At 42.3% G+C, this 14,551-nt stretch overlaps 1 protein-coding gene across 1 annotated transcript in view; it reads left to right on the top strand.

Annotated features, from left to right (window-relative positions):
* The window catches only part of LOC145403085 (hatching enzyme 1.2-like), a 46,747-nt gene extending 35,392 nt beyond the window's left edge, over positions 1–11,355 (top strand). The window contains exons 6-9 of the mRNA XM_080274918.1: positions 4,922–5,175; positions 6,224–6,336; positions 8,939–8,984; positions 11,186–11,355. Coding sequence (XP_080131044.1) covers positions 4,922–5,175; positions 6,224–6,336; positions 8,939–8,984; positions 11,186–11,355 — 583 coding nt within the window. The remainder of the gene's footprint in view (positions 1–4,921; positions 5,176–6,223; positions 6,337–8,938; positions 8,985–11,185) is intronic.
* Positions 11,356–14,551: the final 3,196 nt, after the last annotated feature.

Here is a 14,551-nt window from a genome sequence, read left to right as displayed (position 1 = left end):
TTAGGCTATACATTCCAGACATCAACGGGAAGAATGACCAGTCGCCCTTCCATGAGTAGCATCGCGTGCAAAACCCCAGCCAACCCTTGGACTTAAACCCCTTACGGACCACATCTGACATTCGGCGACCGTTTGTACATCAACACCTAAACATCCTAACCTCTTCACACCGAGGACGTGTTGTGTTTTATTTCGGTATGCATAGATATGACGAACTTTGAAAATATTATATCGAATTATAGGGGACAGATATGGACTTCAATAATCCTTTGTTGGTATAAATCCTTCTTAATCTGAATGGAGTCGTTGGCGCCACGTTTTAAAAAAATGGAAGGCGTTTTTTAACTGAAGGGGTTTCGGCGCCAAAGAATTTTCGTCCACAGTGTTGATTTTGAGATGACATTATTAAAACTGTGTAAGCGTCTCTGTATCATGAAGAATTATATTTATTTTTTCTCCCTAGCTCATGATTTTAACTGATTTATGACAGACATGCAGTAAGGGCATGGTTAGCGAAGGGTACATCTACGTCCTCTAGTTCAAAATGTCTCTTTATAACGGACAGAAATCGTCTGGTGTTCAAAGATTATATAAATACATCATCCGTATAAACCGTGCAACCGTTTCAGTCCGGTGACATTTTGAATTCTTGGCGTCACTTATTTCGAACTCTGACGAAATTCCGAAACTGAAAAAAATATCTATAGCTAATCCCGATAAACCCATTCAGTACAAGAGGCCTTTCCTTAGGTTAAAAATTCCAAAAGATGAATATAAACTGTCTGATAGCAACCACGATTAAACTTAAAGAGGCGACCCCTGAACTGAAGAGAATACTCCACACGGTTCTTGGAAATGGCGGGAAAAATGGTGTGATTCTAGCTAAAATAAAATCGTGGGGCGCTACCCAGGTGAAACAGCTACGTCATGTGTGGAAATAATACGCAGCGGAAAGGGAAGATGTCTGAAGTTCACGCCCTTCGTATTTCATCGTTCATTCACCCCATAGCACATTCGGCCCGTAACGCAGAAGACCCGAGTTCGATTTTCAAACCACCTCGTATGAATCTAGCAATGAGAAAGTTAGCAATTGTCCCTTACGTGTTAAATAGTCTGTGCATTTTGGCCTTTTTGAAATTCACCACATCAAACGTTTTTTCTTCCCGTCGTTCCTTTGTTTACTGTATGCTTTGTCTGCACTGACGCACCCCCGAAAGAAAATATGTATCTGACGCTAAATTGCAGCTCTGGCGCGTTGTCTGCGCGTGTATTGCTGCAAATGAGGGTGTATGAATGTTCCGCTTCCGTTGCTTTCGTTCTGATGGGCGAGAAACCTGGCGCGAAAATGTAGGACAATAACCCGTGCAGGAAGACTTATTCAAAATGGATCTTAACCTAATTTTTATGTTTTATTTAAATTATTGTAACTAATTCTATCATGATCCCATTCGTTTATAGCTCTTTTATGCTATTCTTTCCTCTAGTTCGATTCTGAAGTACTAGGCAGCTGTATAAATAAAGATAAGAGATATTGATAAATAGTCTTTCACACAATTCAGTTCAAGCACGTTTGTGAATACCCCCCTATGATCGCGCCATGACCTAGCGAGAGAAAATGGATATTTACATCGAGAGAACGTAAATTTTGGATGGGAAACGCTTTTATTTTGCTTTAAGTTACAAAGAACTGTGTGTACTTCCGTGTTATTTGTTTCTTCATTAATTAATACGAAGTTTTTGTTTTCTATTATTTAAGCCTTTGATTTTTTTTTCTCCAATATTGCAGATGACACCAAACTATTTTTTAAAACTGAGAGTAATTCAAGGAGCCTTTGTGTTAATATCGACACCATTACCTCTCTTGGGGTTTCCAGACGGCCATTTACAGTATTCCATTTCTGCTCACGTCACGCGAATTTATGCTGCGGTGAATTATGGGATATTGTATTAATCCTCTCAGTATCAAGGCAAATCTGTGTCTTTTTCCAGCTGACACCAGACAACTGATTCATGTGAGAGCAAGTCATAGGAGTCAGAGATTAGTTCCAAGCCTTAAAAGGAGATATTACGCTTCTATTTTGTCTTGCATTGACTTCATAACAGGTTACTTGATGTCAAACTTTATTCATACTACTTTCAGAGGCTTGTAAACAGCTTGGGAGAGACGTTTTGAACTGGGGAGGCTAAATATGCCTTCACTTACCCTTAAACACCGAATAATTTGAAAAAAGTCATGTGGAGGAGGCGACAACGTGCTGTACTTGTTTATCTGACGTCGCTTCACGGGATAAATTTGGCAGTCTACCTGTATACTGCATGGCTTCTTTATTTGTATACTTTATTTATTATTGTTATTATTATTATTTTATTTTTTAATGAACGCAGTGATTGTTTTACTGTAGCATAAGAAGGCTTGGATGGATTCTCTCTCTCTCCCTCCCTCTCTCTTTCTCCCTCTCTTAGCACTCTACCTTTTACAACAATAAAGATTTCAATTCATCTCTCTCTCTCACACTTGTTTTACAGGAGCATTCTTAGTCCTGGATGGATATTCTCTCTCTCTATTTTTACAGTACTATTATTCTTAGTCTTGTATGGATTCTCTCTCTCTCTCTCTCTCTCTCTCTCTGATAATCCAGTAATCGCACTTTTTTATGTAATGGAAGCACAGACATACATCCTCCCAAATAAATCTTAGGTAACTGAATAAAACATAAATAACTAAATATCGACTTCTGGATTACTATTTTTTTTTTTCTAAGTCTAATCCTTCCCCTAAACACGTCACAAAACCATCAACCATACGATCTCTGTCCAAATTTCACTTCCACATCCCTTACAATGACGCAACGACCACGACAACATTCAAATCGGCATTTTCTTTTTTCTCGCTATTTTCACACGATTTTTGCTAGATTAGAGTGATTTTCGGAGTAGAAGAATTAAACATGCTATTCAATAACACTTTTTACCAAGGAGATACGCTGCTAAACTGAATAAAATCGTCTGGGGAAAGAGTCAGTGCAGTGATGGATTTTGAATGGAGACGGGCTTTTGGAGTTTGGTCCTGCCCTTCCCCTCTTGTTCTTTGTCTGTCTGGTTTCGTCTGTCTGTCTTTGTGTTTTTGTTTTTTCGTGTCTGTTTTCGTCTGTCTGTTTTAGTGTGTTTTCCTGTCTGTTTTCGTCTCTGTTTTCGTGTGTTTTCGTCTGTCTGTTTTCGTGTCTGTGTTTTCGTCTGTTTCTTCGTGTCTTTTCGTGACTGTGTTTGTGTCTGTTTTCGTGTCTGTATTAGTGTCTGTTTTCATGTCTATTAGTGTGTTTTCGTGTCTGTGTTTTCGTGTGTTTTCGTGTCTATTTTAGTGTCTGTTTTCGTGTCTGTGTTTTAGTGTGTTTTCGTGTCTGTTTTAGTGTCTGTGTTTTCGTCTGCTTAATTTCTTCCCGGCAGTATGTTGATTTACTGCACGGAAACAAAAAGCGTGTAATAAAATTCATCACATGCCGTTGATCCTTTAGTGGTGTTTGTGGCTGTACGTAAACAGTGTCAGTGATTCTAAATATTTTTATTATTATTGTAAATTTTCCGTGCACGATTTTTCTCAGTAAGTAAAAAAAGATAAAACGGTTCAGGACCCCCCCCCCTTTAACAAACGCTGGATCCGATTCTATCTATCTATCTATTGCCAGACGCCATAATCCCATAAGGGGTGGCCATTTGACTCTGAATTATTTGTTTTACAGGGAGGGGCACTAACCCTCCACCAACCTACTTGTTGACACATGGAGAGCACGTATGGTTTGGTTATATGGTTACCACCCAGCGTTGTAAATGGTTTCTTGGCTTAGAGGAAACCATTTGGCTTGTCACTCAATGTAAAGCCACCTGTAAAGGAAAGAAAAGCAATAAGAAGTGACAGGAAAGATGGGAGAAATAGGAAGAGAGGAGGGCAGGCACAGAAAAAGATCCGATTCTGTATCTTGATAATATTGGTGATCTTGATGTTATTGCTTGCTGTTACCTCATTCCTTATTGTCTCATCACCAGTGTCTCGGCTACTCATTCCCGGCATTTAAGATGAGAATGACCCGTCGCTCGTCCCTGAGTGGTATTATGTGACCAGTAAACCTCAACCTTCAAATGTAATTCCATAACTGGCTGCGGATAGACTCACTGTACCACCAAGCCTCATATTAGTTCTATGGTTACCACCCAACGTAAAAAATGGTTTCCTTGGCTACACAAGATCGTTTGGTTTGTCACTCAGTGCAGAGCCACCTTTTTTTTTTTTTTTTTTATGTGACCGACTCTGGGCATAGGCTTCACAACCTGCTTTCAAGGCCCAGTAGTCCTCCTACGTACCGCACACCTCTACATATCACCACTTCGGCGCTAACACCCACCGTCCATATTGAATACATGCTAGGGCTGTCTCATACAGGACTGGTGTATTGGTATTAGCGGGGGTATTTTTTACCTGAAGGCAGTACTGCATGGTTGGGATAACTCTAGCATTCTTATCTAGTTAACACCTATTATCTTCAGCTGATAGAGATTACGGGAGCCTGAGTTATCACCATTAACTCCCTCACGGTTGCGACAACTCTATATTCTTCAGCTGACGCCCTTGTTATAATCGTCTGGAAGCCATGGGTGTGTGGGGATAGTGTTTACAGAGAGAGAGAGAGAGAGAGAGAGAGAGAGAGAGAGAGACTGATAAGTCCTGAATCTTGAATATTTCCTCCACAGATCCTAGTCACATCGGTCGTGTGTGTGTGTGTGTGTGTGTGTGTGTGTGTGTGTGTGTGTGTGTGTGTGTGTGTGTGAGAGAGAGAGAGAGAGAGAGAGAGAGAGAGAGAGAGAGAGAGAGAGAGAGGACTGATGTGGTGATAATAACAGTCCTGAATCACCAATATTTCCTCCACAGATGCTACAGCCACATCGGTCGTGTGGGGGGTGCTCAGGTCCTGTCCTTGGGCTTGATGTGCGTGACCTGGCTTGACCTGGGCCCCGTCTACCACGAACTCCTCCACGCACTCGGCTTCTACCACGAACACAACCGCCCCGACCGTGACAAGTACGTGGAGATCAAGTGGGACAACATTGCAGAAGGCGGTGCTAAGAATTTCGTGAAGAGAGAGTGGACTGATGTGGACTTGACCGGACTGCCCTACGATATCAGTGAGTCCGGTGATCATTCCTGTGTTTGTTGTTGACGGACGAGTTCATTCAGCTGAGAGTGGGGCGAAGGAGGCTAAGAATCTTAAGTGGAGAGAGAGAGAGAGAGAGAGAGAGAGAGAGAGGAACTGGTGTGGGGTTGTACAGTACATGTTTTGGACACCTTCCTTTTACACTGTTCTCATTCCAAGGTGAGTGCAATCATGTGGCGTTACCTGGCATAGAATACTAAAGTTGTTCCGACCATGACAGGGTTAGGTGCTAGGATACTGTGTGTTACGAAAGAGGGAATCGATGTGGCGCTGACTAAACTGATTTATGAGATGCGTCACGATACAGTTTTAGATGCGGGAGCTTGTTTACAAGCGGTTCTGTATCCCTGGTTATTGCGAGGTGTTTCACAGCCGAGGATTTTGCTGAGTTTAGCGAAGCCACATGTTAGCGCTCTGAGGCTCCTGCGGTTATCACGTAAATTTTGTCCTTAAATGTCTACTTCCTACTGACAGACGAACTGATTGGCTTATGAGAAGAGTTACCTGCTGGGGAGACTCATGTTTACCTTTGAAATAGTCATATTGAGCAGCATATAGATTATCAATATTTGCCCTCAGCAGCACGAAGTTGTTAGGAGATGAGACGTGTGCACTCTCTCTCTCTCTCTCTCTCTCTCCTCTCTCTCTCTCTCTCTCTCTCTCTCTCTCTCTCTCTCTCTCTCTCTCTCTCTCTCTCTCTCTCTCTCTCTCTCTCTCTCTCTCTCTCTCTCCAGAATACATTATGAAAAAATAAAACTATGTATATATTTGTAAGCACTAAATTCGAATGCAGTGTTTTTGGAAACGTACCTCAGTTAAATACGCTGAGATAAAGTATTATTTAATCCACGCATTTAAGCTGTATGTATTTAAATATGTATATGTAAATCGCTTAAATTTAAATACTGTCCATCAATCCATCAATTATTGGAACTTCGCAAATACAGACCGTCTTCTTTAATGACTGCCGTGAGGTCGATCTGCATTAATCTCAGCATTCTTCCTCCTCTCCCCACCAGACTCTGTGATGCACTACAGCCCCTTCACCTTCGGCAAATGGTACATCCTCACACCCACCATCAGGTCCAGAAAACTTGGCTACGGGTTTTGGCGCAACAGCAAACCTTCTAAGGTAAGTCTGTCCGGTGTTTAGTGTAAGGTGAATTGTGAGAGCAGCGGAAACGAGTTATCTGAGAGGAGCCTGTGGAGTCACATCGAGTGACAGACTGACAAATGAGGATGTGAAAGAGCGCTGAGGTGTGGATGTGGATGTGATAGGAAGTGTTAGGGGAAACACACTGAGGTGGTTTGGCCATGTGGAGAGGATGGAGAGTGAGAGACTGACGAGAAGAGTGTATGTGAGTAAGGTGGAGGGGGGGAATAGGAGGGGGAGGCCAAGGATGAGATGGAGGGATGGAATGGAGAGGTATATGAGAGAGGGGGATGTGAGCTGGGAGCAGGGCAATGAAACGGCAGGGGACAGGGCGACATGGAGGCAATTTGTTTGTGGCCACCCTTTACGGGATTAAGGCGTCTGGCAATAGATAGACAGTGAATTGTTCTATTAAAATTCAGAGTTCGTCGACACCTCCTTGCCTACTGTAACGATGACAGCGGCTACGTGAGATGTTTTAGTGGAATAACAGTAAGATCCACACAAGAAATAGGTATGAGAAGGGATACTCTCTTACTTCTGGGGAGGAATGACACACATGGAAGAATCCTTTCTGATGAGGTGATGGAAGGGGATACGTGAATTATTATTGTCTGGCCTAAAGCACACAACAAGAGGATGAGAAGGAAGAATACACAAGAGTTCAGGGAGGAATGGAAAATATGAAAGGTGTAACACTGGAATTTCGGTGCCTCTTTGATCATGGCGGTACACTTCTGACACGAATTCCTACCTAACACCTTCAGACAAACGACTCTTCATTTTTCTTCTTAACGAACGATTATATTCAGTAATGGGAAACCTTTCGAACTGAACAGGTTGCATATAACTTCAAAATAATCCCTTCACTTCAAACAGTCCTTCCTAACATTAATAGTCATACAGTAATAGCCAGAATGCAATGAAAGATGCATCACCGTAGCAAACAGGTCTATGCTCAGTACCCGGTCTGGAATCCGTACCACAGGGGAGTAAAGTGTGGGTTAAGAAATACACAGAGGTGGCTGGATAAGGGTTAATGGTATACGGTGAATGGGTGTCGTAAATGGTAGGAAAGTGGGCTGCGGAAGAGGAAGAAAGGGAGCTGACAGGGCAATGAGTGTGATCTGAAGGACATAGCATTGTTTGGGCATGCACTTTTTCTTTTCTTTTTTTTCTGGTCGACGAATTAGCTTATCTGGCAGGGGAAGGTGGTGGCTCAATCGGTAGAGAGTTGGCCTGCAGTCCTAATGGACCCCGGTTCAAATCCCGCTGGGGCAGGGAACAGTTTAAGGATTTGAATTTCATAAATATCAGACTTTACTGATCTACCAGAAGATCCACCGACATGTCATAAAAATACCCCCGCTATTACCAATACACCAGTCCTGTATGAGACAGCCCTAGCATGTATTCAGTATGGACGGTGGGTGGTTGCACCGACGTGGTGACATGTAGAGGTGTATGGAATGGAAGAGGACCACTGGGCCTTGAAAGCAGGCTGTGAAGCCTATGCCCAGAGTCGGTCACATAAAAAAATGTAAGGTGAATCTCTAACGAAAATCCCCCCCCCCCAAATAAAAAAATGTAGAGATGGTTAGACCTATAAGAGCCATGATTCCTTGGTCTGGATGGTGAGTTGATGAGAGTTTGCACCATTTCACTGGGCATGTTGTTTACAGTTCTCTCTTTTCCATGCTTCACTTCCCTTGTATTCAGGACCTTACCTCACCCCATCCTAAAGTGGAAAAAAGAGGCCAGGATGATGATGATGAGGAGGAGGAGGAGAAAGATGATGATGATGACGATGATGATGATGATGATGAGGAGGAGGAGGAGGAGGAGAAGGATGATGATGATGACGATGATGATGATGATGATGATGATGATGATGATGACGATGATGATGATGATGACGATGATGATGATGACGATGAGGATGAGGATGACGATGAGGATGATGATGACGATGAGGATGACGATGATGATGATGATGACGATGAGGATGATGATGATGAGGAGGAGAAGGATGATGATGATGACGATGATGATGATGATGATGATGATGAGGAGGAGGAGGAGAAGGATGATGATGATGACGATGATGATGATGATGATGATGAGGAGGAGGAGGAGATGGATGGTGATGATGACGATGATTTGGATGAGGAGGAGGAGGATGGTGATGACGACGACGACGACGATGATGATGATGATGATGATGACGATGATGATGATGAGGAGGAGGAGGAGGAAGAGGAGGAGGAGATGGATGGTGATGATGACGATGATTTGGATGAGGAGGAGGAGGAGGAGGATGGTGATGACGACGACGATGATGATGATGATGATGAGGAGGAGGAGGAGGATGGTGATGACGACGACGATGATGATGATGATGGTGGTGATGGTGATGATGATGAGGACGAGGAGGAAGAAAGGGAGGAGGAGGATGACGATGATGATAATGATGACGATGATGATGATGATGATGATGATGAAGATACTTGTCACAAAATCAATGCACTTAGACTAAAAAAAAAAAAAAAAAAAAAACTAAGGTGATTTTCTTATGCTTCAGATTGACTACAAGAAGCTAAATCGTCTGTATCGATGCCACAGGGAAGGTGAGTGAAGCAGCCTCTGAATCCACAAACAAACTCTGCACTGTTTGCCTCTCGTAACTCTGAATTCATAAACAAACTCTGCACTGTTTGCCTCTCGTAACTGAATTCATGAAACAAATTTAGGACTGTTTGCCTCTCGTAACTCTTGAATTCATAAACAAATTCTGCATTGTCTGCCTCTCGTAACCCTGCCTTTGTAACTCTAATTTGTGTTTGCAGGCTTGACAAGGAAAGTACAATATTCCCGTAACTCTATACGAAAAGAGATTGTAGTTAAGAAAGAATAATATTATGAGCATTTTTCTTTTTGTATATGAACGGTTTGGAAAGGAGGAAGCAAAAATATTCTGTGCCCCGTATTTTTCCCGCCAACTATAATCTGACTTAGGACTGAACTGATCATGAAGAAAAATTATACAGATTTTTGAGAAAGCTGTGTGTTGGGAGGATACAACCGTTTTGACTTGAAATCGTTCTATCTCGTCCACTGTAATGGGTAAAAATGATGTTACACAGAGAGCCAATCAAGGGAATGCAGAGATAGGCTATACCGTATTTGTTATTGTGTTACACTATCTGACTCGCTTCATAACTCCCTTGGACAGTGATATCAGCGGCCTTAGCTTACGGATCAGCATTTACCTGTCTTGATATCTCACAGCTGTGGCTAGGTGTAGGCTACATGTAAAACTAGGAAGAGACTGGAAACTTGACAAAGTACCGTACATCAGAGGTTATGAAAACAGTCATCATGACAGCTAAAGAAAACATATATATCTACTCAACATAAAGAACATGTAGATGTTCGATAATTACGCCTTCCGTGTTTTTGTACTATTCGACACTATAATTCAGACACGTATTATTCAGATGTGGTTGTTGAGTAACCCGTCCATCTGGCCGAGCAGACCCATGATTTCAACGTGCCTAGCTGGGAAGCATAAGAGAAACACTCAATCAAGCGGTCTTTTCAACGTTAGTGCTGTATCAGGGTTTACCACATTAGGTGGCAATTTGTTCCATAAACTTACATCTCTGTTTAGGCGCTAAGAGGAGCCTACACGTTGTGGCACTGTGACCCTGAATCTGCTGCTGCGGTGTCCGTCCCTGAGCCAAACCTCCTTTTATTTCCCTGCACTTCACTGTAGGAAGGACCCTGATGACACGCTGTCTACCGTAATGGGGCGCTGGTTCCTGGCACGATGTACAGTATGTACTGTACCATACCTGTAACACTGCCTCATGGAAGAAGTAACTTACTTATGATCGACGAGTCAGATGGGCCAGACATACCGTACTGAGGTCAAGCTACAACAACAACAACAAAAACTACAAAGCACTCAGACTGCACATACCTCCGCCAATGCCACCGCCATTAAAATGCCCGAAAATGTAATCAATTTTTTCTCGGCCCATGGCCCACCCTTCCACAAAATTTCATTGAAATTCACTGTGAACTTTTGGATACGGTGTGGACAAACAAACACACAGACGAACATAAGTGAATACAGACGTATTCACTGTTTTTCTTATTCTGCCTTATAATTTTTACCGGTATAATATTTATTTTATAATTGATTTGTTTACTTTCCTCTGAAGAGTACGGTATCATACTCGTATTTGTTTTTACCGCGCTTATTCCTAGTAGCATTATAATGTTTGTGTGAATAGTCTTCTGCTACAGACACAGCTTAATATAAGTGATCCACCATCTTGGTTCAATATTTTTAGCAGGTCTTCTGTTGCAACACACTGGAGCTGTTGAGCTGCTGTCTTCGTGAAGTGTGTCACATAGTATAACACTGTGTTACTTGGTGTAGGATGCACCATTACACCGTGTACATGTGTCACGTATAGTACTAACAATGTTGGGTTTGTGTAAGAGTTATTTAAAATATAGCCTATATCCATCTCATCTAACCCTCTATGTTGTATTTCCAAGATTTTGCACCGAGTGAGAAGTTAGTTTCAAGGACGTTAAGAGCACAGGCGATTATGTAGGCTAACTATGGGTCTGTTACTATAACAAGAGACCCACAACTGAGTTGCATATACTGCTTACTGCCAAATGGTTTTACTCAACCCAGGGACGCATGCCACTCTGAAAGGATTGAAACGTGTCTCAATTAATCCTGAGAGGCTGTTTAGAACACTATTATTTATAACTGCAATATATCTGCTAATAACAATAATTTTCCCAGGTCGGTGGTTACGGTCCCGGTATAGCTACACGGGAGTTTCAGCCTCGGCACTGTGGCAGAGGAAGACCCACATCAACGCTCCCTCCAGACGCTCCCTTCCACCACCACAGCTCTCCCAACGCTCCCAAGCCTTGCCACAGCCCTTCCTACCTGCTGATACTGCATCCTGACTCACTGTCATCGTGGCCGTAACATCTCGTCACTTGGATTTCTAGTCACCCCATCGTACTCGGCTGCTGGTCTGCTGATTTTAGGATAATACTTTAAGAAAACTTTACTCTGGCCTGTTACCAATCGCATCACAACCTTTACATTTACCTTTTTAAACGTCTTGGTCATGCCTTTGCCGCCTGATGACTGTTCCTGGGCTTGTCGATCTCTGCACCGTTTGTCTTTAGTCCCTGTACCATGAGGACTGTAGGACTGTTCCGTAATATCTCATCCATCACTTCTCAGGCCTGTCCCATAGCACTCTACCATCATCAATCATGCCCATATATACGGTAATCCTCCTCACCCAGTTCTAATCTTCCAGTGTTTCCGTCTGTCCTTATCATTTCATTCATTCTGCTCGCACCTCATCTCAAAATATTTTACACCAAACCGTTCCCTCATGAGCATAATTCTACCATCTAGTCCTTTCCTGCACCACCAGAAGCGTCTAGTCCTTTCCTGCACCACCAGAAGCGTAGGTGTCCGGGTCAAGACAACTGAGTCCAAACATTTAAGGTGAAAGTGGCTTGCTGCTCGCCCCTGAGTGGCAGCACGTGAGCTATAAACCCTCACGATTCCTTGGATGTAAATCATTGTAGGCCACGTCTAATGGAGCACCTTAACCCATAAACCACCAGGCGTCCAATTGGTTTTAAAATTATATAGGCCTGCCATCCAACGTAATAAATGCTTCCGGGTTATAAGAAACTATGTGGCTTGTCAGTAAGGGTCGAGTCGCCTACCTGTAGCTCTGTATCAGGTGAGTGGATGGTGGTCGCCCCCTATCTACAGCAAGCATATTTAACTAAGCTAGTAAAAATATTCGGTTGGCAGCACACACACACACACACACACACACACACACACACACACACGGTATAATGAACGCTGGTTTATCTCAACTTGTGGGAGAATGGGAGCATCATCAGGGACACCCACTCTGCCCATAACATCACCAGTAACTAAAAATCAATTACAAAGAAGATCTGGACACGCTGACAATGACTTTATACACAATTCTGTCGTCTATATGTGTAGGTAAGCAGTGTGGTGAATATTAACTAACAATTACACGTACTTTCCGCGTCTTCCCTCTTTGAAATAAATAGGAACCAGTTAGAAAGCCTGCATCACAATTGGCAGGGCATACTTTCATATGTTTTGATGCACAGTAGGGGAAAATACTGAAACTACTAAAAAGATGTCTGAATCCTGCTCTGTGTAGTTCCGTGTCACCATCATCATCATCACAGTCATCATCTTCAGCATCATTACCATCACCACCACTCGTCATCCTTCTCCTCCTCCTCATCATCATCATCACTGTTATCATCATCATCACCATCATTACCTCTTTTCCTACGGTACCTAAGAATGGTTTCAGGTGGACTTCAGAAACAACGATTCTCTCTCTCTCTCTCTCTCTCTCTCTCTCTCTCTCTCTCTCTCTCTCTCTCTCTCTCTCTCACTCTCTCTCCTATATATGCCTGTACTACTGAAGTGATCCACATATAATTATTTCCCTCAATAAGGTCACATACGGTACTTTATTAGAGGGTGCACGAGAGGAACGCCTTCAGGTGGTGGCAGAGACATGTTTGAGCGGTAGAGACACCTGGGTATGCAAAGTTACAAGCGCCCCTCAGTCTCCTTCTAGCCTATCCCCGGACAGGAAGATGGTGGAACTGCAAAAGAAGGACAGCTTTGGCGTGCAGTCCACCGAGTTCACATTCAGTTCAGTTTAGGGCTGCAACGACTACTACTACTACTATACTACTACTACTACTTCTACTTCTACTAATACTACTTCTGCTGCTGCTGCTGCTGCTTCTACTGTTATTACTACTTCTACTACTATTGCTACTACTACTACCACCAACATATGAGTTTATTCTTGCTATCTCCATACTATTTCAATCATTTCAGGAGAGAATTTACCAAACAGGAGTGGGTCACACGGCCTCGTTAACCCTTCAACATGGGAAGCCTTTACCATGTCTAATAAAACTAACAGGAACTAACAAAGAATTAATAAAGTCGCTTCCTGCTTTAAAAATGGCTAATGATTACTTAATTATGAGTATTCTTGCAAAGGATCATAGTTAATAACCCTCTCAGTGTAAGGACAACTCTCATAAACTTACTCCAGATAACTTTAAACGATTTTAGGAAGCTATATGTGAGTCTCATGAGTCTGGGAGTGTTTATAATGTTACCACACACACCTGCTCGCCGGACACCTCTTTATCTCTTTTCTATCGCTACTTCAATGGTCACTGCTCCTCTGAACTGTCTGCATGCATTCCTCCACCTCTACGACGGGCACGTAGCACCCGTCTAGCAACAAACTTTCATCACTTTTCTGTCCAGCTGTCTAATGCAAGAGTTAACCGTTACTCCCAGTCCTTCATTTATGCAACAGGTCAACTCTGGAACTGTCTCCCTCTGTATTTCCTACTTCTACGATCTCCAGTCTTTCAAACGCAGTGTGTCCAGGCATCTCGAAATGAACGGATCTTGAATTTGGCTCTGTTTTGAATTGTTTGTTTTTGTTTTTGTTTTTCTTGGAAGGAACGGTTTGTGGGCTCCTGGCCTTTGGTTCCTTCTTCCATGCATAAAAAAAAAAGTTAATTATTCTAGAAACCGTTACGAGATTTTGTTTCAGCTGAGAAGAGCGTGAAGGTGTTTATAGGATTATTTTTAATCTTGACTGGACTTAAAAGCAGAAGGTACAGGTAATTATTTAAAAGGTGTATTATAACATAGACTTTACCGTATACAACATTCATATATAATGCAAACTTCTTTTTGGTAAGGCCATCGCTCACGTCATTTACCAGTGTATGTATTAGTAACCTGTTAACCTGTTTGTTGTGTTTCTTGATGTTTTTAGCACTAAGTTATAAACCACTGATATCTGCATTACTCTTTGTTTCAATATTTCCTTTTCTTACAAGCTGTTTGACTGTTTTTTTAAGAGTTTGACACTGGATATAGACTCGATTTTTCGTTTCCATATTCTCTTTTTCAATATTTCCTTTTCTTACACGCTGTTTGACTATTTTTTTAAGAGTTTGACATTGGGTAGACTTGAGTCCTCGTTTTCTATGACATGCACCCTCAAATATGCTACTCAACGTCCGTATTGAATTT

The sequence above is a fragment of the Coenobita brevimanus genome, chromosome 60, assembly GCF_032717465.1.
Source record: "Coenobita brevimanus isolate Jiangsu-jjx chromosome 60, ASM3271746v2, whole genome shotgun sequence".
Classification (NCBI taxonomy): Eukaryota; Metazoa; Arthropoda; class Malacostraca; order Decapoda; family Coenobitidae; genus Coenobita; species Coenobita brevimanus.
Note: the sequence above shows the minus strand (reverse complement) of the source record. Positions and strands in the feature narration are given on the sequence as shown.